The sequence below is a fragment of the Chroicocephalus ridibundus genome, chromosome 2 (genome assembly GCF_963924245.1).
Source record: "Chroicocephalus ridibundus chromosome 2, bChrRid1.1, whole genome shotgun sequence".
Lineage (NCBI taxonomy): Eukaryota > Metazoa > Chordata > Aves > Charadriiformes > Laridae > Chroicocephalus > Chroicocephalus ridibundus.
Window position 1 is genome coordinate 168,792,764 of NC_086285.1, and position 27,895 is coordinate 168,820,658.

A 27,895-nucleotide genomic window follows, 5' to 3' on the forward strand; every position below is an offset into this window, starting at 1 on the left:
TTCCAGTGCTTCATAACCCTGCTGGGGATGACATTTTTCCTAGCATCCAAACTGAGCATCCCTATGCACCCTTTAAAGACGTTAATTCTTCTCCTCTCACTTGTTATTCGGGATAAGGGACTGACACCTACCTCATTACCACCTCTTTTCAGGTGGGTGTAGTGAGCGATAAGGCGTGCCCTCAGCCTTTTTCTTTCTGCAAACTAAACATGCCCAGTTCCCTAAACTGCTCCTAACAAGTCCACACAACTGCCACGGCATGAACTCCCTGACGACACCCCACCTCTCTTACGCTTTGGTCACGTCTTCTGACAACCCTGACACGTGCCATCAACACAATGTTTAGGGCCTCTACTACTGGCACTTACAAGTTGCCGCCAGGGCCGAGTGGACACATCGTCAATAAAACAACATGAAATTGGAGAATTTCAGAAAACAAAGAACACAACCACGTCATTACTCATGAGGCTGTGTCATGCAAATTTGTTTGTGGAAAAGGCCATCATGCGCCAAGCCTGTCCCGCCCCTCCATGACCAGCATAAAAGCCGGCCCAGCGCCTCTCTCCCTCACACACTTCTCCTCACGCCGCCTCCTCCACCGTCAACAAGGTGAGTCTCAACACCCTGACCCTCCTTGTCCTCATGCACTTGGCCCTTCTCCTCCAGCTCCCCACAGCCCCAAAACAGCCCTCCACACTCCCTCGCCCTCCTCCAACACCGACCCTCACATCCCCACGACCCTCACCTTTCTCAACACCCTCTCTTCCAGGCACCCTCCACACCACACAAATGGCCTGCAACAACCTCTGCGGACCCTGCGGACCCACCCCGCTGGCTAACAGCTGCAACGAGCCCTGCGTCAGGCAGTGCGAGGCCTCCCGCGTTGTCATCCAGCCTTCCACCGTGCAGGTCACCCTGCCAGGACCCATCCTCACCTCCTTCCCCCAGAGCACCTTTGTCGGATCCTCCGCATCTGCTGCCGTGGGCAATGAACTCAGCGCCCAGGGAGTGCCCGTCTCCTCCGGCGGCTTCGGCTTCGGCTTCGGCCTCGGCTACGGCTTGGGAGGCCTGGGCTGCTTCAGCGGCAGGAGAGGCTGCTACACCTGCTAAGGGCCCTCACCACCACCCCTGACAAAACCCTCACAGCCTGGAAGCCACGGTATTGATGGAGGACACATCCTTGGCTCTTTCCTAGCACATAGACCTGCTGTCCACGCATCTTTATCTCAAGGCTCCAAGGAAGAGGGATGGGGACAGTCCTTCTCTTCTCCCACTTCCTTCTTTGCAGTTCAGCTTCTGCTATATCCACTACTCGCCGCTGCAACCACATTCTGACAAGCCAGAGCCCAACAACGAGCTCCACTGTGCAACTCCCACTGCGGGGCAGGAAGACCTTGCTGCTCTGGCAAGATCTCTCTCACACAAGGGAGCTTGGATGATGGTCACCCTACCTGCAACTCTCACTAGCTCCCTTGCACTTGGCATTCCTGCCTTTGCATTCTTTTCCATCAATAAAGTTCTCCTGCATTCCACCTGAGATGCCTCCGTTTTCTTTTTTGTCACAAGGCTCTTCCAGCCTCACTCAACACAAAGCCACAGCTACAGAGACCATCGGGGTGGGTGGGAAAGGGCCACAGGGCCGGTCTTAGGAACTATGGCCCCAGCAACAACCACAGCACAGAGCAGCACAGGGGGGCTTCCAGAACCTGACACAAGCCCTTCACTTACCCAAAGGCTTGGACATATTAACACACTTCCAACCAAGGCTCTGACACAAGCTCCCCATGCCAGCACGCACTTCACCAACTCTCTTCCACAGCATGACCCTCTCACCAGCACAGCAGGCAGAATCACAGCAAACACAATCATTCACTGCACAAGGAGTCTCTGGACATCATCTACTTCAACAACACCCGCTCAAAGAGAGTCAACTCAAGCAGGCACTCCACAGCCTTGTCCAGTCAGGTTTTCAGTATCTCCAAGGATGAAGTCTCCAACACCTGTCTCTACAACCCCTTTTCACCTATTAGACCACCGTCATGGTCATACTGAAAAAGGCTGGCCTTCTCTTCCATGGAAGTGGCACGTCTTTTCAGCTTTTCTCATTCCCCATGCCTTGGCCATGGGAACTCATGACAAGAGTCTGACTCCCCTCTCCTCATTCCCTCCTGACATCGCTTCACCTGCGATAGAGTTGACTTTCTCACTAGCAGCTGGTAGACGGCTAGGTAGTGCATGTGGGATGAGAATGGCGTTGAGAGCCCACTACTCTTTCTGGTTGTTGCTAAGCGCTCAAGGCCTTTTCTGCTCCTCACACTGCCCTGCCAGCGAGTAGGCTGGGAGTGCACAAAAGTCTGGGAAGTGACACGGCCAGGACAGCTGACCCCAACTGACCAAATGATAGTCCATGCCAGGTGAAGGCGTGCTCGGTATGTAATGCATGGCAAAGATGAAAGAACAGTGTAATGAACGGACGTACGGCGTTTGTCTTTCCAAATAACTGATGTGCATCATGGAGCCCTTCTTTCCTGGAGACATGGCTGAACACCTGCATTCCAATGGGAAGTATTCAAAGAATTCCTTGGTTTCTTTGATGCCACTCATGGCTTTTGCTCTACCTGAAGAACTATTTCTACCTCAGCACACGCGTTTTTTCACTTTTCCTCTTCTGATTCTCTTCCCCATCCTGCCGAGGGGGAAGCGAGCAAGCGGCTGCATGGTTCTAAACACTCGCTGGGTTTGCACCACTGAAACTCCCATCTGGGATTTAGAGACATTGATGACAGCTCATCAATGAACGTGGCCTTGCCTCCTGGCTTAGAAACCTCGCAGCTCTCTCTGCTTCTCCTCAATGAAGGATGCGTCAGTCCCTTCAGCATCTGGGTGGCGCTGCACTTCCCTTGCTCCACTAAGTCCATGGCCTTCCAGAAATCACAGAATCATTGAGGTTGTGTTTTGGGGGAATGCCAGCTGGCAACAAAGAACCATGCGGCCACTCCTTCACCGCTCCCACAGCTGCGGGATGTGGGGGAGAATCGGAAGAAAGAGGGAAAACTCACGGCTTGAGATAAAGGCAGTTTAACAGAACAGCAGAGGATAGAGGAAATCAAGAACAACAGAACTTACAGAGCAATGTACAAAAAACGATTCATTTATCACCACTCACCAGCCTGAACTGGGGAGCCCCAAGCCCACTCCCAAGCAGCGATCTCCGACGCCCTCCCCCAGGAAGCTCCCCCAGCTATACACTGGGCACGGCATCTCATGGCATCGAGTACCTGTGTCCCGTGGCCAGCGCCTTGTGAAAATTGAGCCTATCCCCAAAGGAACCAGGACAGGTTGGAAAAGAGCCTTAAAATCACCAAGTCCAATCCTTAACCTAACACTCCCAAGTCCACCAGGAAAGCGTGTCCCGCAGCACAACATCTATGCGTCTTCTCAGTTCTTCCAGGGATGGTGACTCAACCATTTCCCTGGCCAGCCTCTTCCAGCACTTCACAACCCTGTCGGAGAAGACATTTTTCATATGATTAACCGAGAGTCTCGCTTGGTGAAAAATGAGGCCATTTCCTCTTGTCCTATCAACTGAAACACGCCACGATGCTACTGGCCTTCTTGGACACCAGGGCACACTGCTTGCTCATACTCAGCTGGCTGTCAAACAACACCCCCAGCTCCTTTTTCACCGGGCAGCTCTCCAGCCGCTCTTCCCTGAGCCTGTAGCGTTACAAGGAGTTGTTGTGACCCAAGTGCAGGACCCAGCACTTGTTGAACCTCATACCATTGGCCTCAGCCACTTGATCCAGCTTGTCCACATCCAACTTGTGCATTGAGAGAAAGACAGTTTAATAAGGAGAGCAAAAGCTGTTTACGCAAACAAAGCAAATCAAGGAATTCCTTCACTACTTCCCATGGGCAGGCAGGAGTTCAGCTGCCTGCAGGAAAGCAGGGCTCCATGATGCGTGATGTTTCTTGGCAAGACTAATGTCACAACTCCAAGAGTGCCTCCCGCCTTCTTTGTTCTTCCCCCAGCATTATGTATTGAGCATAATGTCGTACAGCACGGACTATCCCTTTGGTGAGTTCTGGTCAGCTGTGCTGGCTGTGTCTCCTCCCAGCTTTTTGTGCCCTCCCAGCCTACTTGCTGGCAGGGTGGTGTGAGGAGCAGAAAAGGCCTTGAGTGCTTAGCAAGAACTGAAAACAGTAGTGGGCTGTCAATAGCATTCTCATCCCAAATGCAAAACAGAGCACCCTACCAGCTGCCAGGAAGGGAGTCACTTCTATCCCAGCTGAAACCTTACTAAGGAGGGAATGAGGAGAGGGGAGTCAGACTCTTCTCTCAGGTGCCCACAACCAGGTCAAGTGATGATGGAGAAAGATGAAAAGAGGCGCCTTTTCCTTGGAAGACAAGGCATGCTGTTTTCAGCGTGAGTGTGGTCAAAGATTGGAACCGGTTGCGCAGAGAGGCGTTGGAACCTCCGTCCTTGGAAATACTGAAGACCTGAGTGGACATGGTTGCGGAGAGCCTGCTTGAGCTGACACTGTTTGAGCAGGTTCGGTTGAAGTAGAGGATGTCCAGAGGTTCCTTGGGCAGTCAATGATTCTCGTTGCTGTGATTCTGCCTGCTGTGCTGGCCACAGGGTCATGCTGGGGAAGAGAGTTGGCAAAGTGTGTGCTGCCATGGGGAGCTTGTGTCAGAGGCTGCAGTAGAAGTGCATTAGCGTGTGCAAGGCTTTGTTTGGGTAAGTGAAGGGCTTGTGTCAGGTTCTGGAAACCGCCCTGTGCTGCTCTGTGCTGCTGTTGTAGCTGGGGACATACTTCCTAAGAGAGGTCCTCTTCCCTTTTTACACCCACCGTGATGGTGCGTGGAGCCCTGTCTCTGTGCCGGCTGCAGTTGGGAGCAACTGGAGACAAGTGTCCTGGTTTGAGGTAAAACAGAACCAATTTTCTGGTTTGTATTTTTACGTTTTAGCTGGGCCTCTTCTAACTGACTAAACGGGGAAATTAACAGCATATTGTTTAGAAAGTGTTCACTCTCACTGAGTGACAAGACCTGATTATACCAAGGAATGGTACGCAGAGACGCTCTCGCTTAGACTTATTCCTATAACAAGCGAGGTCAGCTAACTTCGTTATTTGCCTCGTTAGAGGGTCAGAAGTGGAAAAGCATAGAAGGGTGACACCTGTAAGGAGGAGCGGACAGGACAGGTCCTCTTATCTCTTCCTCTCCTCTCTTTGGGAAGGGGGGACATCTGTCATTGTGATTGGCCAATCCGGCCAAAACCACGGAAGAAGAAAGCGAAGGCGTCTCAGTTTTGGATGCAGGAGAACTTTATTGAGGCAAAGCAGTGCACAGGCAGGAATGCCAAGTGGAAGGGAGCCAGTCTGAGCTGCAGGTAGGCTGACCTTCATTCGAGGTCACTTGTGAGAGAAGATCTTGCCAGAGCATCAAGGTCTTCCTGGCTGGGAGGGGAAATGGCACCCTGGAGGTCTTTGAGTTGTCAGCAAGTGTTTGCAGCAGATTGTAGTGGACATAGCCGAAGGGGCGATGCAAAGAAGGAAGTGGGAGAAGAGGAGGAGGTACATGGGCCATGGTTGCAGACAGCTTGGGCTTGCCCCTTCCCTCCTCCCTTGCTTGGTGTCTTGAGAGGAGGAGCCATGGACGATACAATCCTGTGCCAGCAACTACCTAGAAGTGCATCTTCAATGCAAGCTGTGGCTTCCATGGTGTGGGTGGTTGGTGCCAGGGTTAGTGGCGATGGCCCTTAGCAGGGGTAGCAGCCTCTTCTGCCACCGTAGCAGCCAAGGCCTCCCAAGCCATAGCCGAGGCCGAAGCCGAAACCGCCAGAGGAGATGGGCACTCCCTGGGCGCTGAGTTCATTGCCCACGGCAGCGGATGCAGAGGATCCGACAAAGGTGCTCTGGGGGAAGGAGCTGAGGATGGGACCTGGCAGGGTGACCTGCACGGCGGGAGGCTGGATGACGACGCGGGAGGCCTCGCACTGCCTGACGCAGGGCTCGTTGCAGCTGTTAGCCAGCGGGGTGGGTCCGCAGGGTCCGCAGAGGTCGTTGCAGGCCATGTGTGTGGTGTGGAGTTTCCCTGGAAGAGAGGGTGTTGAGAAAGGTGAGGATCATGGGCGTGTGAGGGTCGGTGTTGGAGGAGGGCGAGGGAGTGTGGAGGGCTGTTGTGGGGCTGTGGGGAGCGTGGCAGTAAGGAGGCGTGAGGGCTGCTGAGGCTGTCAGCACAGCATGGTGGAGGAGAGGGGCCAGGTGGGTGAGGAGAAGGAGGGTCAGGGGGTTGTGGCTCACCTTATTGAGGGTGGAGGATAAAGCGTGAGGAGAAGTGTGTGAGGGAGAGAGGCACTGGGCCGGCTTTTATGCTGCTCCTGGAGGGGCGGGACAGGCTTCGCGCATGACTTGTTTTTCACCAAGCAGCTCTTGCATGGTACACGCACTCAAGTAATGACATGGGGTGTGTCTTCCTTCCCACAACAGTCCCTTTTCATGTCATCCTCTTGAGGTCGTCTCCATTTGGCCCTGGCAGCAGCTTCTAAGTGAGTGTAGGTAGTTGGGAGGGTTTGGATGGATGCTGTGTCACGGAATTCAGCAGACGCCACCAAAGCATAGAGAGGTCGGGTGTCTTCAGTGAGGTCATCCCATGGCAGTCCTGTGGTGTGGTTTGTGGTTGCGTTTTGAAGAGGGGGCCTCATTTTCTTGCAGCCCTGCCAGGGTGGTTGAAACTTTGATGGTGTTGCAGGCGTGAGGTGCTGCCCCTTCCATGGCATTTGCTCCCTCCCTGCGCTGCTGCCAGCTCGCTCAGCCTGTCTTTAGGCCTGGCCTTTCTCCCTGCATGTGTTCTGTGGGTGTCTTAGTGCTTCTCTTGTTTGAGGGCTTGGTACAAAGGCATTTTACAAAGCATGAGGGAAAGGCCGTGGATGTTGGTAACCTGGGTTTAGAAAAGTCTTTCATGCCATTTCCCACAGCATTCTGCTGGAGAAACTGCCGGCTTATGGCTCGGATCGGGGTCCAGAAAAGCAAGGCTTCATGAGGCGTCCTGTTTTCTTGGGAATAGAAACCTCATAACACCAAACGGCCACCTGTTCTTTCTTCTTCCCCAGCATTTTATACTGAGCATGATGTCATATGGCATGGACTATCCTTTTGGTCAGCTAGGGTCAGCTGTATCAGCCATGTCACCTCCAAAGTTCTTGTGCACTACCAGCCTACTTGCTGGTTGGGCGGTATGAGGAGCAGAAAAAGCCTTGAGTACTTACAACAACCAAAACTCTAATGGGCTGTTGACAGCATTCTCACCCCAAATGCAAGGGAGTCGGACTCTTCCCATGGGCACCCACGGCCAGGGAATGTGTTAATGGAGAAAGATGAAAAGTTGTGCCATTTCCTTGGAAGAGGAGGCAAGCCTTTTTCAGCATGAGGCTGGTCAAGCAGTGGGAAAAAGATTGCACTGGGAGGTGTTGGAGTCTCCATCCTTGGAGATAGTGAAAACCTGACTGGATGTGGTCCTGTAGAGCCTGCTGGAGGCGACCCCTTTGAGAAGTTTGGGTTGAAGTAGATGATGTCCAGAGGTTCCTTATGCAGTCGATGATTCTGTTTGCTGTGATTCTGCCTGCTGTGCTGGCCAAGGGGTGGTGCTGGGGGAGAGAGTTAGTGAAGTGTGTGCTGCCATGGGGAGCCTTTGTCAGAATGGTGGTTCAAAGTGCCTTAGTATTGCAAAGGCTTTGTTTGGTCAAGTGGAGGGCTTGTGTCAGGTTCTGGAAGCCCCCCTGTGCTGCCCTGTGCTGCTGTTCTTGGGGACATACTTCCTAAGAGGGGTCCTGTAGCCCTTTTCGCACTCACCCCAGTTGCCTCCCGAGCCCTGGCTTTGTGTTGCATGAGGTTGGAAGAGCCTTGGGAAAAGAAAGGAAGTGGAGGCATCTCATGCTGGGATGCAGAACTTTAAGGAGTTTATTGCCAAAAGACCTGCTCCAGCACTGGTTTCTCTCCATGGGATCAAAGCCTCCTTTGGGAATCCACCTGCTTCGGCGGGGGTTCCTCCACAGGCTGCAGGTAGATATCTGCTCCACCATTGACCGCCATGGGCTGCATATCTACAACATGCTTGACCATAGTCTTCAAAACGAGATGCAGGGAAATCTCTGCTCCAGTGCCTGGAGCACCTCCTCCCACTCCGTCTTCACTGACCTTGGGGCAGCACCGAATGCCTGGCACCCCTCCAAAGCCCAGGCCGGCCTGCCAGGGCTGTGAGGAAATGGGGCCCCCTCTTCACAATGCACCCGCAAACCACACCACACAACTGACACAAAATGACCTCACTTATGACACACCACCTCTGGTATGCTTTGGCCATGTCTCCTGAATACCCTGAAACGCTGCATGCATGCACATCCCTCAAACTACTTACTCATTGCTGAGAAACACAGTCAGGCGCTAAGCCTGTCCCGCCCCTCCACGACCAACATAAAAGCCGGCCCAGCGCCTCTCTCCCTCACACGCTTCTACTCACGCCTTCTCCTCCACCCACAACAAGGTGAGTCTCAACCCATGACCCTCCTCCTCCTGACCCCCCTGGACTCTCTCCTCCACCACGCTCTGCCCACAGCCTCAACAGCCCTCACGCCTCCACACTGCCACGCTCCCCACAGCCCCACAACAGCCCTCCACACTCCCTTGCCCTCCTCCAACACCGACCCTCACACCCCCACCACCCTCACCTTTCTCAACACCCTCTCTTCTAGGGACTCTCCACACCACACACATGGCCTGCAACGACCTCTGCCGCCCCTGCGGACCCACCCCGCTGGCTAACAGCTGCAACGAGCCCTGCGTCAGGCAGTGCGAGACCTCCCGCGTCGTCATCCAGCCTCCCGCCGTGCAGGTCACCCTGCCAGGACCCATCCTCACCTCCTTCCCCCAGAGCACCTTTGTCGGATCCTCCGCATCTGCTGCCGTGGGCAATGAACTCAGCGCCCAGGGAGTGCCCATCTCCTCCGGCGGCTTCGGCTTCGGCCTCGGCTACGGCTTGGGAGGCCTGGGCTGCTTCAGTGGCAGAAGAGGCTGCTACACCTGCTAAGGGCCATCGCCACCACCCTTCGTAGCTGATCTCTCTCGTGCAGGGGACTTTGGTTGATGGTTGCCCTACTAATACCTCAGACCATCTCCCTTCCCCTTAGCACCTCTGCCTTTGCAATCTTTTCCCTCAATAAAGTTCTCTTGCATCTCAGCCTCAAACGCCTCCACTTCCTTTCTTCTCACAAGGCTCTTCCAACCTCACCCAACACAAGGCCAGGGCTACAGAGACCATTGGGGTGGGTGGAAAAGGGCTAGAAGACCTCTCGTAGGAACTATGGCCCCAGCAAAAACAACAGCACAGGGCAGCACGGGGGTGCTCCCAGAACCTGACACAAGCCCTTCACTTGCCCAAACAAAGTCTTGCACATAATAAGCACAGAATCACAGAATCTTACTGGTTGGAAGGGACCTCTGAGATCATCGCGTCCAACCACAAAAAAAAAAAAAAAAACCACCCACCTACTAAACTCCACACCCACAACCCCACACACAACACCCCACCACAAACAATAATCTTGGGCACTAGAGCATGCCCTGAAGAGCCATGTCTACACATTTCTTAAATACCTCCAGGGATGGTGACTCCACCACCTCCCTGGGCAGGCTGTTTCGGTGCCTGACCACTCTTTCAGTAAAGCAATTCTTCCTAATATCTAATCTAAATCTCCCTTGCCGCAGCTTCCTACCATTTCCTCTGGTCCTGTCGCTATTCCCTTGGGAGAAGAGGCCAACCCCTGCCTCTCTACAGTTTCCTTTCAGGTAGCTGTAGAGGGCAATGAGGTCTCCCCTCAGCCTCCTCTTCTCCAAACTAAACATGCCCAGCTCCCTCAGCCTCTCCTCACAGGACTTGTTCTCCAGACCCCTCACCAGCTTGGTGACTCTCCTCTGGACACACTCCAGCACTTCAATGTCTTTCCTGTAGTGAGGGGCCCAAAACTGAACACAGTACTCGAGGTGAGGCCTCACCAGTGCCGAGTACAGAAGCACGATGACTTCCCTACTCCTGCTGGCCACGCTATTCCTGATACAAGCCAGGATGCCATTGGCCCTCTTGGCCACCTGGCCACACTGCTGGCTCATGTTAAGCCGGCTGTCCACTAACACTCCCAGGTCCTTTTCTGCCGGGCAGCTTTCCAGCCACTCTTCCCCAAGCCTGTAGCGTTGCCCGGGGTTGTTGTGACCAAAATGCAGGACCCGGCACCTGGCCTTATTAAACCTCATCCCATTGGCCTTGGCCCATTGATCCAACCTGTCTAGATCCCTCTGTAAAGCCTTCCGACCCTCAAGCAGATCAACACTCCCACCTAGTTTGGTGTCATCCGCAAACTTACTGAGGGTGCATTCAATCCCCTTGTCTAGATCATCAGTAAAGATATTGAACAAGACTGGCCCCAAGACTGAGCCCTGAGGGACACCACTGATGACCGGCCGCCAACCAGATTTTGCTCCATTAAGCACAACTCTCTGGGCACGGCCATCCAGCCAGTTTTTTATCCAGCGGAGGGTACACTTGTCTATGCCACGATTCTCCAGTTTCTCCAGGAGAATGCCGTGGGGGACGGTGTCGAAGGCCTTACCAAAGTCCAGGTAGACAACATCCACAGCCTTGCCCTCATCGAGAAAGCGGGTCACATGGTCATAGAAAGAGATCAAGTTGGTCAGGCAGGACCTCCCTTTCCTAAACCCATGCTGGCTGGCCCTGATCCCTTGGCTGCCCTGCACTTGCCTTGAGAGCTCACTCAGGATGATCCTCTCCATGATCTTTCCCGGTACAGAGGTCAGGCTGACAGGCCTGTAGTTTCCGGGATCCTCCTTCCGGCCCTTCTTGCAGATGGGTGTCACATTGGCCACCCTCCAGTCATCTGGCACCTCTCCTGTTGACCAGGATTGTTGACAGATAATGGAGAGAGGCTTGGTGAGCTCTCCTGCCAGCTCCCTGAGAACTTTTGGGTGAATCCCATCCGGCCCCATAGACTTATGCGTGTCCAGGTGCATAAGCAAATCATTAACTACTTCCTCCTGGATTACAGGGGAGTTGTCCTGTTCGCCGTTCTTACCTTCCAGCCCAAGAAGCTGAACACCCTGGGGGTAGCTGGTCTGACTATTAAAGACAGAGGCAAAGAAGGCATTAAGTATCTCAGCCTTCTCCTCGTCCTTGGTTGCAAGGTTTCCCCCCGCATCCAGTAAGGGATGGACATTCTCTGTCACTCTCTTTTTGTTGATGTATTTATAGAAACTTTTTTTGTTGTCCCTTATGTTAATTGCCAGGTTGAGTTCCAGCTGGGCTTTTGCCTTCCTGATTTTTTCTCTCTATGACCTAACACGATCTCTGTACGACCTAACACGATCTCTGTACTCCTCCTGAGTTGCCTGTCCCCTCTTCCAAAGGTGGTAAACCTTCCTTTTTTCCTTAAGTCCCATCAAGAGCTCTTTGTTCATCCAGGCCGGCCATTTTCCCCGCCCTTTAATTGTGCGCCTCATGGGGACAGCCTGCTCCTGGGCCTTTAGGATTTCCCTCTTAAAGAGCGTCCAGCCTTCCTGGGCTCCTTTGTCTCTCAGGACTACCTCCCACGGGACTCTCCCAACCAGGGTTCTGAACAGGCTAAAGTCTGCCCACCGGAAGTCCAAGATGGAGGTTTTGTTAACCCCCTTCCTTACCTCACTATGGATGGAAAACTTAACCATTTCATGGTCACTAAGCCCAAGACGGCCTCCGACCTCCACGTCCCCCACTAGCCCTTCTTTGTTTGTGAACAGTAGGTCTAGCAAGGCACCTCCCCTGGTAGGCTCACCTACCATTTGTGTCAGGAAGTTATCCTCCATACACTCGAGGAACCTCCTCGCCTGCCTGCTCTCTGCTGTGTTATATTTCCAGCAGATGTCTGGTAAGTTGAAGTCCCCAACTAGAACAAGGGCTGGCATTTGCGAGACTGCAGCCAGCCGCTTATAGAATACCTCATCAACCTGCTCATCCTGGTTGGGTGGCCTATAGCAGACTCCCAGCACAAAATCACCTTTGTTAGCCTTCCCTTTCACCCTTACCCATAAACACTCAACTTCTTCATCACTGCAGTCTATCTCTATAGAGTCAAACAACTCCCTAATGTACAGAGCCACACACACCCCCCCTCCTTCCTTGCCTATTCCTTCTGAAGAGCTTATAGCCACTCATTGCAGCATTCCAGTCATGACCATCATCCCACCACGTTTCCGTGATGGTGACTATGTCGCAGTTGTCCTGCTGCACAATGGCGTATAGCTCATCCTGTTTGTTGCCCATGCTACGTGCATTAGCGTAGATGCACTTGACCTGGGCTACTGATTTCACCCCCATCTTTGGCCCTTGACACTCAGGTTCATTACCAGCAGGCCTGGTTTTATCCCCTTCCCCCTTAACTTTCGGCTTAAAGCTCTGTCCATGAGCTTTGTTAACTCTTAGCCTAGTACCCTTTTCCCCTTCTAGGAAAGGGCTTTCCCAATGTTCTCTAGCAGTAATTTCTAAACGTCTATCACCTTTCTCTGATGAAATGTCAGAGTGGGAGTCCTCACTAATGTGGTCTCCTTCAAACCATGGCATGCTTTCCTAAGGTTTAATCTTGACAGGCCCACTTATCTCCCCTTCCCCCCTCATATCTAGTTTCAAGACCGGTCAATGAGCCCTGCTAACTCCTGCCCCAAAATTCTTTTCCCCCTCTGCACTTCGAACCAACCTTCTGGCACAAGCTCCCCATGGCAGCACACACTTCACCAACTCTCTTCCCCAATACGACCCCCTGGCCACCACAACAGGTACAATCACAACAAACTGAATCTTTGCATGAGGATCTGGACACCATCTACTTCCACCCAGTCTGCCCACACGGGCTCAGCTGGAGCACCTTGTTCAGCACCATGTCCACCACCATGTCCAGTCAGGTGTTCAGTATCTCCAAGGATGGAGTCTCCAACACTCCTCTGAAGAAATGGTTCCCCTTCTTAACCACCCTCACACTGAAAAAGCCTTGCCTTCTCTTCCAAAGAAATGGCATGTCTTTTCATCTTTCTCCATTCACACTTGCCCTGGCCATGGGCACCCTGAGAAGAGTCTCACTCCCCTGTCCTCATTCCCTCTTCTCATCGGTTCACCTGGGATAGAGTTGACTTTCTCACTAGTAACTGGTAGAGTGCTCTGTTTTGCATTTGGGATGAGAATGCTGTTGACAGCCCACTACTGTTTTCAGTTCTTGCTAAGCACTCAAGGCCTTTTTTGCTCCTCACACCGCCCCACCAGCAAGTATGCTCGGAGTGCACAAAATGCTGGGAGGAGACACGGCCGGGACAGTTGACCAGAACTCACCAAAGGGAGAGTGAATGCCGTATTGTCGTTATGCTCAATTCATAATGCTGGGGGAAGAAGAAAGGAGGAGGGGGCACTTTGGGAGTTATGACATTTGTCTTTCCAAGAAAACATCACGCATGATGGAGCCCTGCTTTCCTGCAGACGGCTGAATTCCTGCCTGCCCATGGGAGGTAGTGAAGCAATTCCTTGGTTTGCTTTGTTTGCATGCACAGCTTTTGCTTTACTTATACCGCTCTTTTTCTCAACGCACACATTTTTTCTCTTTTCCTCTTCTGATTCGCTTCCCTATGCCACCGTGGTGGAAATGAGCGAGTGGCTGTGTGGTCCTACTTGCCAGCTGGAGTTCATCTCCCATACGTACCATTCAGGATTCAGAGACATCGATGACACCTCCCCTTCAGGTCCTTGCCTCCTGGTCGATAAACCTCCCAGCTCGCTCAGCTTCTCCTCGGAGGAAGGGTGCTCCAGTCCCTTCAGCGCCTTTGTGGCTGTGCACTTGACTTGCTCCGCTATGTCCATGGCCTTCATAAACTCATAGAATCACTGGGGTTTGGAAAGACCCTTGAGATCATTGAATCCCACCCTTCATCTAACCCTACCAAGTCTACCACTAAAGTGTCCCCAAGTGCCAAGCCTACTGTCTTCTACAGACCTCCAGTGATGGTGAGTCAACCATTTCCCTGGCCAGCCTCTTCCAGTGCTTCACAAGCGCTAGCGTTGCAAGGAATTGTTGTAACCCAAGTGCAGGACCCAGCACTCAGCCTTGTTGAACTTCATAACATTGGCCTTGGCCACTTGATCCAGGCTGTCCACATCCCTCTGTAGAACCATCCACCCTCAGGCACATCAACAAACCCACCCAATATGGGTCACCAGCAAACTTAATGAGGGTGCACTCGATCCCGTCGTCCACATCGTTGATAAAGATATTAAACAGAAGTGGCCCCAATACTCAGCCCTGAGGAACACAACTTCTGACCAGCCACCACACTGAATTTAACTCCATTCACCACAACTCTCTGGGCACGGCCACCCAAACGGTTTTTTAGGCAGTCAAGAGTATGCCCATCAGAGCCATGAGCAGGCACTTTCTGCAGCAGAATAATGTGAGAAACAGTGTCAAAGGCTTTAGTAAAGTCAGGCTTAACAACATCCACAGCCCTGCCCTCATCCACCCGCTAAGCGGCTCTCCTTGTCAAAGGATGAGATCAGGTTAGGCCAGCAGGACTCTTCCTAAAGCCACGCTGACTGGGCCTCATCACCTGGGTGTCCTGTATGTGCCATGTGATGGCACTCAACATGATCAGCTCCAAAATATTTCCAAGCACCAAGGTAAAACAGAGAGGCCTTTCTCTCTTATACTTACCAACAAGAGGGGCACCAAGGCAACCACAGAACACACCTCACGGGAAAAGCCAGCCTCAAAGACAGCCGTAGTCAGCTGGGATCAAGGCCGGGATGGAGCAAATGCAGGGGAAGGGGCAGCACCTCATGACTGCCACACCATCAAAGTGCACAACAGACAGGGCTGCGAGGAAACGGGGGACCCTCTTCGCAACACACCCACAAACCACACCACACCAGTGCCACGGCTTGACCTCACTGAACACACCCCACCGCTCCTATGCTTTAGTCCCATCTTCTGTTCAGCCTGACAAGCGACAACAAAACCAAGTCTTTGGCCTCTAATACTGGGACTTGAAAGCTGCCGGTGGGGCCAACTGGACATGTCCTCAAGTGGAGGACACGAAAAGGGAGTGATGTGGGAAGGAAATGACACCCCACCTGATGACTCACCAGGCTGTGGCATGCAAGAGCTGCTTGCTGCAGAAAACCATCATGCGCAAAGTCTCTCCCACCCCTCCAGGACCAGCATAAAAACCGGCCCAGCAACTCTCCCTCACACACTTCTCCTCACGCCTTCTCCTCCAGCCTCAACAAGGTGAGTCACAACCCCATGACCCTCCTTCTCCTCACCCACCTGACCCCTCTCCTCCACCACGCTCTACCAACAGCCTCAACACCCCTCATTCCGCCCCACCACCACACTCCCCACAACCCCACAACAGCCTCCACACTCCCTCGCCCTCCTCCAACACTGATCCTCGCACCCCCACGTCCCTTCTCTTTCTCAACACCCTCTCTTCCAGGCACCCTCCACACCACACCCATGGCCTGCAACGACCTCTGCGGACCCTGCGGACCCACCCCGCTGGCTAACAGCTGCAACGAGCCCTGCGTCAGGCAGTGCGAGGCCTCCCGCGTCGTCATCCAGCCCCCCACTGTGGTGGTCACCCTGCCAGGACCCATCCTCACCTCCTTCCCCCAGAGCACTGCCGTCGGATCCTCCGCATCCGCTGCCGTGGGCAACGAACTCAGTGCCCAGGGAGTGCCCGTCTCCTCCGGTGGCTTCGGCTATGGCTACGGCTATGGCTTGGGAGGCCTTGGCTGCTACGGTGGCAGAAGAGGCTGCTACCCCTGCTAAGGGCCATCGCCACCACCCCTGACACCAACCATGGCAAACTTGAACCAACAGCATAGACGGAGGACACAACTCCGGGCCCTTCCTAGCACACAGACCTGCTGGCCACGGATCATGCTCTCAAGGCACCAAGGAAACAGGGAAAGGCCAGCGCCAACTGCCTGGAACCACGGCCCATGCACTTCCTCCTCTTCTCCCACTTCCTTCTTTGCATCGCCCCTTCTCCTATGTCCACTACTCTCCGCTGCAACCACTCACGGACAAGCCAAAGCCCGCCAATGATCTCCACTATGCCACTCCCACTGCGGGCCAAGAAGACCTCGGTGCTTCGGCAAGATCTACTGCACTCAAGGGACTTCACCTGATGGTTGCCCTACGAACACCTCAGACCATCCCCCTTCCCCTTAGCACCTCTGCCTTTGCAATCTTTTCCCTCAATAAAGTTCTCTTGCATCTCAGCCTAAGACGCCTCCACTTCCTTTCTTCTCACAAGGTTCATCCAACCTCACCCAACACAAAGCCAGGGCTACAGAGACCGTTAGGGTGCCTGGAAAAGGGCTACAGGATCTCTCTTAGGAAGTATGTCCCCAGCAAATAAAAACAGCACAGGGCAGAACAGGGGAGCTTCCAGAACCTCACACAAGCCCTTCACGTGACCAAACAAAGCTTGGACATGTTAATGCACTTCTACCCAAGACTCTCACACAAGCTCCCCATGGCAGCGTGCACTTCACAGAATCACAGAATCACAGAAACTTCAGAGTTGGAAGGGACCTCTAGAGATCATCTAGTCCAACTCCCCTGCTAAAGCAGGGTTGCCTAGTGCCCATTACTCAGGACTGCATCCAGGCGAGTCTTGAAAATCTCCAGAGAAGGGGACTCCACACCCTCCCTGGGCAGCCTGTTCCAGTGCTCTGTCACTCTCACTGTAAAGAAGGTTTTCCCTGTATTTGAATGGAACTTCCTATGTTCTAACTTGTGCCCGTTGCCCCTCGTCCTGTCACTGGGAACCAATGAAAAGAGTCTGGCACCATCCTCCTTCAACCCACCCTTTAGATACTTATATGCCATAATAAGGTCTTCCCTCGGCCTTCTCTTCTCCAGGCTAAAGAGTCCCAGCTCTCTCAGCCTTTCCTCGTAAGGGAGATGCTCCAGTCCCTCAATCATCTCTAGTTGCCCTACGCTCGACCCGCTCCAGTACTTCCCTGTCTCTCTTGAACTGGGGAGCCCAAAATTGGATGCAGTATTCCAGTTGTGGCCTCAGCAGTGCAGAGTACAGGGGGAGAATGACCTCCTTTGACCTACTGGCCACACTCTTCCCTATGCAGCCCAGGATTCCCTTGGCCTTTCTGGCAACAAGGGCACATTGTTGGCTCATGGATAATTTCTTGTCTACACTTCACCAGCTCTCCTCCCCACAATGACACCGTGGCCAGCACAGCAGGCAGAATCACAGCAAACACAATCATTGACTGCACAAGAACCCTCTGGAGATCATCTGCTTCAACACAGACTTCTAAAACGGGGTCATCTCGAGGAGGCTCTCCACGACCGTGTCAAGTCAGCTCTTCAGTATCTCCAAGGATGGAGTCTCCAAAACCTCCCTGCACACCCAACTCCACTATTTGACCACCCTCCCACTGAAAAAGCCTTGCCTTCTCTTCCAAGGAAATGGCACGTCTTTTCAGCTTTCTCCATTCCCCCTTGCCCTGGCTGTGGGCGCCCATGAGGAGACTCTGACTCCCCTCTCCTCATTCCCTCCTGTCGTAGTTTCAGCTGGGCTAGAGTTGACTCTCTTACTAGCAGCTCCCAAAGTGCTATGTTCTGGATTTGGGATGAGAAGGCGGTTGATAGGCTACTAATGTTTCCGGGTGTTTCTAAGCACTCAAGGCCTTTTCTGCTTCTCAAACCGCCCCGCCAGCAAGTACGCTGGGAGTGCAAAAAAAAGGCTGGAGGTGACACGGCTGGGACAACTGACCCCAACTGACCAAAGACATACTCCATGCCATATGACGGCATGCTCGGTATATAAAGCTGATGGAAAAAAGAGGCGGGGGATGTTCAGACTTACGACATTTGCCTTCCCAGCAACCAGTATGTGGCGTGGAGCCCTGCTTTCCCGGAGACGGCTGAACACCTGCCTGCCACGGGAAGTAGTGAATTAACTCCATGTTTTGCTTTGCTTCATGCACAGCTGTTGCTCTACCTATTAAACTGTCTTTATCTCAACCCATGTGTCTTTTCACTTTTATACTTCTGATTCTCTTTCCCATGCTGCCATGGCAGGAGTGAGCACGCAGCTGCGGGATCCTAGTTGCTGGCTGGGGTTCTGGAATCATAGAATGGTTTACATTAGTAGGGACAGAATCCCAGAATCCCAGAATGACAGGGGTTGGAAGGGACCTCTGGAGATCATCTAGTCCAACCCCCCTGCCGAAGCAGGGTCACTTGGAGCAGGTGGCACAGGAACACATCCAGGTGGGTTTTGAATATCTCCAGAGACAGAGACGCCACACTCTCTCTGGGCACTCTCTTCCAGTGCTCTGCCACCTTCAAAGGCAAGAAGTTCCTCCTCATGTTTAGATGGCACTTCCTATGTTCAAGTTTGTGTATATTACCTGAACCTTACAGATCATCTAATTCCAACCCCCTGCCATGGGCAGGGACACCGCCCACCAGACCAGGTTGCTCAAAGCCCCACCCAGCCTGGCTTTGAACACCTCCAGGGATGGGGCCTTCCCAGCTGCCCTGTGCAACATGTTCCAGTGTCTCACCACCCTCAGAGGGAAAAATGTATTTCTCATATCTCATTTCAATCTACCCGCGTCCCGTGTGAAGCCATTACCCCTCGTCCCATCACTACGTGCCCTTGTAAAAAGTTCCTCTCCAACTTTCGTGGAGGCACCATTCAGACATTGGAAAGCTGCTATAAGGTCTCCCTGGTGTCTTCTCTTCTCCAGGCTGAACAACCCCAACTCTCTCAGCCTGTCCTCACAGCAGAGGGGCGCCAGCCCCCTCATCGTCTTCGTGGCCCTCCTCTGGTCCTCCTCCAACAGGGCCATGTCCTTCTTCTGTTGGGAACTCCACAGCTGGACGCAGTACTCCAGGTGGGGTCTCACGAGAGAAGAGCAGAGGGGCAGAGTCACCTCCCTCCACCTGCTGGTCCTGCTTCTTTGGACGCAGCCCATTATGCCGTTGGATTGCTGGCCTTCCAGTGCACACTGCCCGCTCATCTTGAGCTTCTCATCCACCAGCACCCCCAAGTCCCTCTCCTCAGGCCTCTTCTCAAGCCATTCTCTGCCCAACCTGAATTTGGGATTGGGATTGCCGTGACCCACGTGCATGACCTTGCGCTTGGCTTGCTTGGACTTCACGAGCTTTACACGGGCCCTCCTCTCAAGCCTCTCCAGGTCCCTCTGGATGGCATCCCTTCCCTCCAGCATTTCAACCGCACCACACACCTTGGTCTCATCGGCAAACTTGCTGAGGGTGCACTCAATCATAGAATCATAGAATCATAGAATTCCTGAGGTTGGAAGGGACCTTTAAGATCATCAAGTCCAACATTTAACCTACCCTGACAAAAGCCACTTCTAAACCATGTCCATAATTGCCCCATCTACCGTTTTTTTAAATACCTCCAGGGATGGCGAATCCACCACCTCCCTGGGCAGCCTATTCCAATGTTTAATAACCCTTTCAGTGAAAAAGTGTTTCCTAATATCCAATCTAAACCTCCCCTGACATAAATTGAACCCGTTTCCTCTCGTCCTACCACTTGTCACCAGGGAGAAGAGGTCAGCCCCCATCTCTCTACAACCTCCTTTCAGGTAGTTGTAGAGGGTGATAAGGTCTCCCCTCAGCCTCCTCTTCTCCAGGCTAAACAACCCCAGCTCCCTCAGTCGTTCTTCATAAGGTTTGTCCTCCAGGCCCCTCACCAGCTTTGTAGCCCTTCTCTGGACACGCTCCAAAACCTCAATGTCCCTCTCGTAGCGAGGGGCCCAAAACTGAATGCAGTACTCGAGGTGGGGCCTCACCAGTGCCAAGTACAGGGGGATGATCACTTCCCTAGTCCGGCTCACCACACTATTCCTGATACAGGCTAGGATGCTGTTGGCCTTCTTGGCCACCTGGCCACGCTGCTGGCTCATATTCAGCCGGCTGTCCACAAACACCCCCAGGTCCTTTTCTGCCAGGCTGCTTTCAAGCCACTCTGCCCCAAGCCTGTAGCGCTGCACGGGGTTGTTGTGACCCAAGGGCAGGACCCGGCACTTGGCCTTGTTGAACCTCATACCATTGGTCTCAGCCCATCGGTCCAGCCTGTCCAGATCCCTCTGCAGAGCCAACCTACCCTCAAGCAGATCAACACGCCCGCCCAGTTTAGTGTCATCTGCGAACTTACTGAGGGTGCATTCGATCCCTTCATCCAGATCATTGATAAAGATATTAAAGAGAACCGGCCGCAGCACCGAGCCCTGGGGGACACCACATGTGACCGGACACCAACTGGATTGAACTCCATTTACCACCACTCTCTGGGCACGGCCATCCAGACAGTTTTTTACCCAGCAAAGAGTACACCTGTCCAGGCCATGAGCAGCCAGTTTCTCCAGGAGAATGCTGTGGGAAACAGTGTCAAGCGCTTTGCAAAAATCCAAGTAGATAACATCCACAGCCTTTCCCTCATCCACTAAGTGGGTCACCTTATCATAGAAGGTTATTAGGTTTGATAGGCATCACCTGCCCTTGCTGGTGATGCCTATCCAGCACAAACCCATGCTGACTGGGCCTGATCACCCTGTTCTCCTACATGTGCCGTGTAATGGCACTGAGGAGGATCTGTTCCATGACCTTCCCAGGCACCGAGGTCACACTGACCGGCCTGTAGTTCCCCGAATCCTCCTTCCGGCCCTTCTTGTGGATGGCTGTCACATTGCCGACCTCCCCGGTTCTCCAGGACTGCTCATAAATGATGCAAAGTGGCCTGGCGAGCACTTCCGCCAGCTCTTTCGTACTGTCCATGGCACCGACAAAGACGTTAAACAGCACCGCTCCCAGTACCGACTCCTGAGGAACGTCACTCCTCACTGCTCACCACTTGGACATCAAACCCTTAATCAAAAGCCTTCGAGTGCGGCCATCCATCCAGTTCCTTATCCTCCGAGTGCTCCATTGGTCAAATCCATGTCGCTCCAATTTCGGGACCAGCATGTTGTGTGGGACAGTGTCAGACGCTTTGCACATGTCCAGGTACATGACGTCTTTTGCTCTTCCCTTATCCACCAACACTGTAACCCTGTCAGAGAACACCACCAAATTTGTCAGGCTTGACTTGCCCTTGCTGAAGCCATGTTGACTGTCACCGATGACCTCCAAATATTCCATGTGACTTAGCAGAGTTTCCAGCAGGATCTGCTCCATGATTCTGCGGGGCACAGAGGTAAAACTGACCGGCCTGTACTTCCCCGCATCTTCCTTTTTTCTTTTTTGAAAAATGGGCGTCACGGTACCCCTTTTCCAAACAGTGGGAACTTCATCCACAGCCTTTCCCTCATCCAGCCACTCAGAGGGTCCCCTTGACAAAGAAGGAGATCAGAGCGGTCAGGCAGGACCTGCCCCTCATAAAGCCATGCTGACTGGCTTTGACCACCTGATTGTCCCGTACCTGCCACGTGATGGCACTCCAGATGATCTCTCCAGAACCCTTCCTGGCATTGACATCACACTGACAAACCTCTCTCCCAGTCACAAGCTTGCAAACCAGAGGGACACCAAGACACCCGCAGGAAAAAACAACAGAAAAGGCCAGGCCTAAAGACAGCTTGAACGAGCTGGCAGCAAGGAATGTTGGGAACGAATGCGATGGAAGGGGTAGCACCTCACGCCCAGCACACCATCAAAGTCCACAACTGCATGCCAGGGCTGCGAGGAAATGAGGCCGCTTCTTCACCATGCACCCACAAACCATACCACATGAGTGCCACGGGAAGACCTCACTGAAGACATCCCACCTCTCATACGCTTTGGCTGCGTCTGCTGAATGCCTTGGCAAGTAAAAGCTTCCGCCACGGGCCAACTGCACACGTCCTCGAGACGGGGACATGAAAATGGAGAATTAGGGAAAAGAAAACACACCCCACCTCATGACTCGCCAGACTGTGGCATGCAAGAGCTGCTTGCTGAAAAAACACTCTCGTGCGCAAAGCCTGTCCCGCCCCTCCACGACCAGCATGAGCCCTTTCTCAGGCAGTGCGAGGCCTCCCACGTCGTCATCCAGCCTCCCGCCGTGCAGGTCACCCTGCCAGGACCCATCCTCACCTCCTTCCCCCGGAGCACTGCTGTCGGATCCTCCGCATCCGCTGCCGTGGGCAATGAACTCAGCACCCAGGGAGTGCCCGTCTCCTCCAGCGGCTCTGGCTTCGGCCTCGGCCTCGGCTACGGCTATGGCTTGGGAGGCCTGGGCTGCTACGGTGGCAGAAGAGGCTGCTACCCCTGCTAAGGGCCCTCACCACCACCCCTGACAACAACCACCCACACCATGGAAGCCACGGCATGGATTAAGGAGGCAACTCAAGCATGTTCTGGCACATGGCTTCACCATCCACAGCTCCTCCTCTCAAGGCACCAAGCAAGGAAGCAGGGAAGGGGACAGCCCAGACTGTCTGCAACCATGGCCCATGTACCTCCTCCTCTTCTCCCACTTCCTTCTTTCCATCGCCCCTTCTGCTACGTTCACGACTCTCCGCTGCAAGCACTTGCTGAAGAGGTAAATACCACACGGGACCTCCAGGGTGCCGCTCCTACTGCAGGCCAGGAAGACCTTGATGCTCTGGCAAGACCTACCTCACACAGGGGACCTTGGATGATGGTCACCCTACCTGCAACTCAGACACTCTCTCTCTCGCACTTAGCGCTTCTACCTTTGAACTTCTCTCTTCCCTCAATAAAGTTCTTCTGCATCCCAGCCTAAGACGCCTCCTCTTCCTTTCTTCTAACAAGGTTCTTCCAACCTCACCCAACACAAAGGCAGGGCTACAGTGCCCATCGGGGTGGGTGCAAGAGGGCCACCGGACCGGTCTTAGGAACTATGGCCCCAGCAACAGCAACAGCACAACAGAGGGGGCTTCCAGAATCTCACACAAGCCCTTCACTTAACAAAAGAAAGCCTCGGGCAACCTCACGCACTTCTACTCATGCCTCCAATGAAAGCTCCTCATGGCAGCATGCACTTCACCAGCTCTCTTCCCCAGCATGACCCTCTGGCCAACACAGCAGGCAGAGTCACAGAAAACAGAATCCTTGACTGCACAAGGAACCTCTGGAGATAACCTCATTACACCTGACCTTCTCAGCGTGGCCAGATTGAGCACGCTGTTCAGCACCAGATCCAGTCAGCTTTTCAGTTTCTACATGATGCAGACTCCAACACCTCTCTGCGCAACCGCTTCCACTCTTGGACCACCCTCCCACGGAAAAAGCCTTGCCTTCTCTTCCAAGGAAATGGCACGTCTTTTCAGCTTTCTCCATTCACCCTTGCCCTGTCTGACTCCCCTCTCCTCATTCCCTCCTGACATGGCTGCAGCTGGGATAGAGTTGACTTGCTCAGCAGCTGGTAGAGTGCTAGGTTTTGCATTTGCGATGAGAATGGCGTTGAGAGCCCACGAATGGTTTTGGGTTGTTGCTAAGCACTCAAGGCCTTTTCTGCTCTTCACACCACCCTGCCACCAAGTAGGCTGGGCGTACAGAAAAAGCTGGGAGGTGAGGCGGCCGGTACAGCTGACCCCAGCTGACCAAAGGCATAGTCCATGCCACATGAGAGCACAGTGAGGGAAGAAAGAAGCGGGGAATGTTCAGAGTTATGGCATTTGTCTTCCAAGTAACCGTTATGTCTCATGGAGCCCTTCTTTCCTGGAGACGGCTGAACGCCTGCCTGCCTTGGGAAGTAGTGAAGGAACTCCTTCTTTTGCTTTGCTTGCTTGTGCATCTTTTGCTTTACTTATTAAACCGACATCTCAACGCACAAATTTTTTCACTTTTCCTCTTCGGATTCTCTTTCCCAGCCTGTTGTAGTGGGGAGTGAGCGAGTGGCTGCATGGTTCAGATTGCTGGCTGGCATGAAACCAAGACACCTCCCATCCAGGATTTAGAGACATTGATGACATCTCCCCTACGCGGCCTTTTCTCCTGGCTGAAGAAACTCCCAGCTCTCTCAGCTTCTCCTCAAGGGAAGGATGCTCCAGTCCCTTCCGCGTCTTGGTGGCCCTGCACTCGACTTGCTCCACCACATCCATGGCCTTCAAAAACTCACAGAATCACTGAGGTTGGGAAAGACACTTAAGATCACTGATTCCATCCCTTAACCTAACCCTACCAAGTGCCCCACTAAAGCAAGTCCCTTGGGGCCAAGTCTACTGTCTTCTAGATACCTCCAGGGCTGGTGACTCAACCGCTTCCCTGGGAAGCCTATTCCAGTGCTTGACAACCATTTCAGTGAAGACGTTTTTCACCAGTGCCCATTACAGGGGGACGATCACTTCCATAGTCCTCCTGGACTCATGACTTTTGATACAGGCCACGATGCTACTGGCCGCCTTGGGCTCCAGGGCACACCGCTGGCTCATACTCAGCTGGCTGTCAAACAACACCCCCAGCTCCTTTTCCAATGGGCAGCTTTCCAGGCACTCTTCCCCAAGCCTGTAGTGTTGCATGGGGTTCTTCTGACCTAAGTGCAGGACCCGGCATTCAGCTTTTCTGAACCCCACACCACTGGCCTCCTCCCATCGATCCAGCCTATCCACATCCCCCTCTAAAGCGTCTTACCCTCAAGCAGATCCACACACTCGCCCAACTTGGTGTTGCCTGCAAACATTCTGAGGGTGCACTCGACCCCTCGTCCAGGTCGTTCATAAAGATACTAAAGAGAACCAGACCCAGTACTCAGCCCTGGGGAACACCACCTGTGGTGGCAACAATCTGGATTTAGCTCCATTCACCTCTATGGGCCTGGCCATCCAGCCCGTTTTTTAGCCAGCTAAGTGTACGCCCGTCAGAGCCATGAGCAGGCAGTTTCTGCAGGAGAACACTCTGGGAAACGGTGTCAACGGCTTTACTAAAGTCCAGTTAACAACATTCACAGCCCTTCACTCATCCATCCACTAAGCGCGTCCCCTTGACATAGAAGGACATCAGGTTAGGCAAGCAGGACCTGCCCTTCATAAAGCCATGCTGGCTGGGCCTCATCACCTGGTTGGCCTCTATGTGCCATACGAAGGCAATCAAGATGATTAGCTCCATAACATTTCGCAGCTCCCAGGTCAGAAAGACAGACCTTTCTCTCAGCTACAAACTTACAAGCAATGGGGGCATCAAAGTGCCCACAGGGCACATCAACAGGGTGTGGCAGGCCTAAAGACAGGCTTAGCCAGCCACAAACGTGCCACGAGATGATGTCACTGAAGATACCCCACCTCTCCTATGCCTTGGCTGTGACTGCTGAATTCCCTGACACACAGCATCCATGCACGTCCTCCAAAATACCTACTCGCACTTAAAAGCTACCACCAGGGCCAAGTGGACACATCCACAAGACGACAACATGTAAAGGGAGCGTTGTGGGAAGGAAAACACACCCACCTCAGCACTTGACAGGCTGTGGCATGAAAGAGATGCTTGCTCAAAAATGCAGTCATGCACGAAATCATGGCCGCAGATCCGTACTCACGTGCCGCGTGTTTGCCTCCACCTCTCCTCAACAAGGTCCACCTTCGCTTTCTTCCCGTCACACACTGTGCAGAGAAATGGCCTCATCCATCGGCACTCGCCCCATGTGAACAACCCAAAGGCCCTGGCCCACCAGCCTCCCCTGCATGCCGATCCCACTCCCCCTCTGTCTCTTGACACACTCTCGGCCTCTCCAGGATCTCGCCTGCTTTTGCACGCTGCCTCATACGCAATCATGGAGGCACTTGGGTTGGAAAAGACCCTGAACAATCTTGACACCGTTCACCTATGACTATGAACTTCACAAAAGAAACATCGTCCTAAGTCCCACATCTACACGTCTTGTCATTACCTCCAGGGATGGTGATTCAACCACTTCCCGGAGGAGCCTCTTCCAGTGCTTCATAACCCTGCTGGGGATGACATTTTTCCCAGCATCCAAACTGAGCATCCCTATGCACCCTTTAAAGACGTTAATTCTTCTCCTCTCACTTGTTACTCGGGATAAGGGACTGACACCTACCTCATTACCACCTCTTTTCAGGTGGGTGTAGTGAGCGATAAGGCGTGCCCTCAGCCTTTTTCTTTCTGCAAACTAAACATGCCCAGTTCCCTAAACAGCTCCTGACAAGTCTTGTTCTCTACATCCTTCACCAGCTTCATTGCTCATCTTCAGATGTGTCGCACCAGAGCCCAGGTTGCAAATTTGCCGGACACAACTAAGGGGATCCCTACGCAAGAGCCAAGAGGAGCCTTTGGGGAGCACGACCAGCCTCCCAACAGCACAGGGCTGCCACGATAATGCCCTGCTCTCACAAACAGCCCTCCTCTGCCTGCTTCAACTGCCTCCACCAGGGACGGCTCCAGCGGGGCACAAACCCAAACACGCAGCCTCCATTCTCCCACCTACAACCTTAAAAACAAAAGGGGCACCAAGACAGACACAGAGCACACCCAACGGGAAAGGCCATGCCCAAAGACAGCCTTAGTGAGCTGGCAGCAAGGCAGGGAAGGAACGAGCTCAATGCAAGGCGCAGCGCCTAATGCCTAGACCTCCAAAGCCCAGACCAGCCTGCCACGGCTGCAAGGAAATGACGCCCCCTCTTCACAACGCACCCACAAACCACACCACACAACTGCCACGGCATGAACTCCCTGATGACACTCCACCTCTCTTATGCTTTGGTCACGTCTTCTGACAACCCTGACGCGTGCCATCAACACAATGTTTAGGGCCTCTACTACTGGCACTTAGAAGTTGCCGCCAGGGCCGATTGGACACATCATCAATAAGACAACATGAAATTGGAGAATTTCAGAAAACAAAGAACACAACCACGTCATTACTCGTGAGGCTGTGTCATGCAAGAGTTGCTTGTGGAAAAGGCCATCATGCGCCAAGCCTGTCCCGCCCCTCCACGACCAGCATAAAAGGCGGCCCAGCGCCTCTCTCCCTCACACACTTCTCCTCACGCCTTCTCCTCCACCCACAACAAGGTGAGTCTCAACACCCTGACCCTGCTTGTCCTCATGCACTTGGCCCTTCTCCTCCAACTCCCCACAGCCCCACAACAGCCCTCCACACTCCCTCGCCCTCTTCCAACACTGACCCTCACATCCCCACGACCCTCACCTTTCTCAACACCCTCTCTTCCAGGCACCCTCCACACCACACACATGACCTGCAACAACCTCTGCGGACCCTGCGGACCCACCCCGCTGGCTAACAGCTGCAACGAGCCCTGCGTCAGGCAGTGCGAGGCCTCCCGCGTCGTCATCCAGCCTTCCACCGTGCAGGTCACCCTGCCAGGACCCATCCTCACCTCCTTCCCCCAGAGCACCTTTGTTGGATCCTCCGCATCCGCTGCCGTGGGCAATGAACTCAGCGCCCAGGGAGTGCCCATCTCCTCCGGCGGCTTCGGCTTCGGCCTTGGCTACGGCTTGGGAGGCCTGGGCTGCTTCAGCGGCAGGAGAGGCTGCTACCCCTGCTAAGGGCCCTCACCACCACTCCTGACAAAACCCTCACAGCCTGGAAGACACGGTACTGATGGAGGACACATCCTTGGCTCTTTCCTAGCACATAGACCTGCTGTCCACGCATCTTTATCTCAAGGCTCCAAGGAAGAGGGATGGGGACAGTCCTTCTCTTCTCCCACTTCCTTCTTTGCAGTTCAACTTCTGCTATATCCACTACTCGCCGCTGCAACCACATTCTGACAAGCCAGAGCCCAACAACGAGCTCCACTGTGCAACTCCCACTGCGG

General features: G+C 53.5%; 4 protein-coding genes across 4 annotated transcripts; all 4 read left to right on the top strand.

The window, feature by feature from the left end:
* Positions 1-798: 798 nt before the first annotated feature.
* LOC134510897 (feather keratin-like) lies at positions 799-1,110 on the top strand (the record flags this gene model as incomplete). The annotated part of the gene is made up of 1 exon (XM_063324107.1): positions 799-1,110. A coding segment is annotated over one exon (312 nt), but the record flags the coding sequence as incomplete, so codon positions are not given.
* Positions 1,111-8,776: 7,666 nt separating this feature from the next.
* Positions 8,777-9,091, top strand: LOC134510894 (feather keratin-like). The gene has a single exon (XM_063324104.1). It carries the CDS (start codon positions 8,777-8,779, stop codon positions 9,089-9,091), a length of 315 nt encoding a protein of 104 aa, XP_063180174.1.
* A 6,517-nt stretch (positions 9,092-15,608) lies between these two features.
* Positions 15,609-15,914, top strand: LOC134510899 (feather keratin-like; the record flags this gene model as incomplete). Its single annotated transcript, XM_063324108.1, has 1 exon — positions 15,609-15,914. A coding segment is annotated over one exon (306 nt), but the record flags the coding sequence as incomplete, so codon positions are not given.
* An 11,394-nt stretch (positions 15,915-27,308) lies between these two features.
* LOC134510885 (feather keratin-like) lies at positions 27,309-27,623 on the top strand. The gene has a single exon (XM_063324097.1). The coding sequence runs from the start codon at positions 27,309-27,311 to the stop codon at positions 27,621-27,623; it is 315 nt and encodes a 104-aa protein (XP_063180167.1).
* Positions 27,624-27,895: the final 272 nt, after the last annotated feature.

What these genes read in the sequence shown, in the direction of transcription:
- LOC134510894 (XM_063324104.1), top strand. Translation starts at nt 8,777, where the DNA reads ATGGCCTGCAACGACCTCTGCCGCCCCTGCGGACCCACCCCGCTGGCT.
- LOC134510885 (XM_063324097.1), top strand. Translation starts at nt 27,309, where the DNA reads ATGACCTGCAACAACCTCTGCGGACCCTGCGGACCCACCCCGCTGGCT.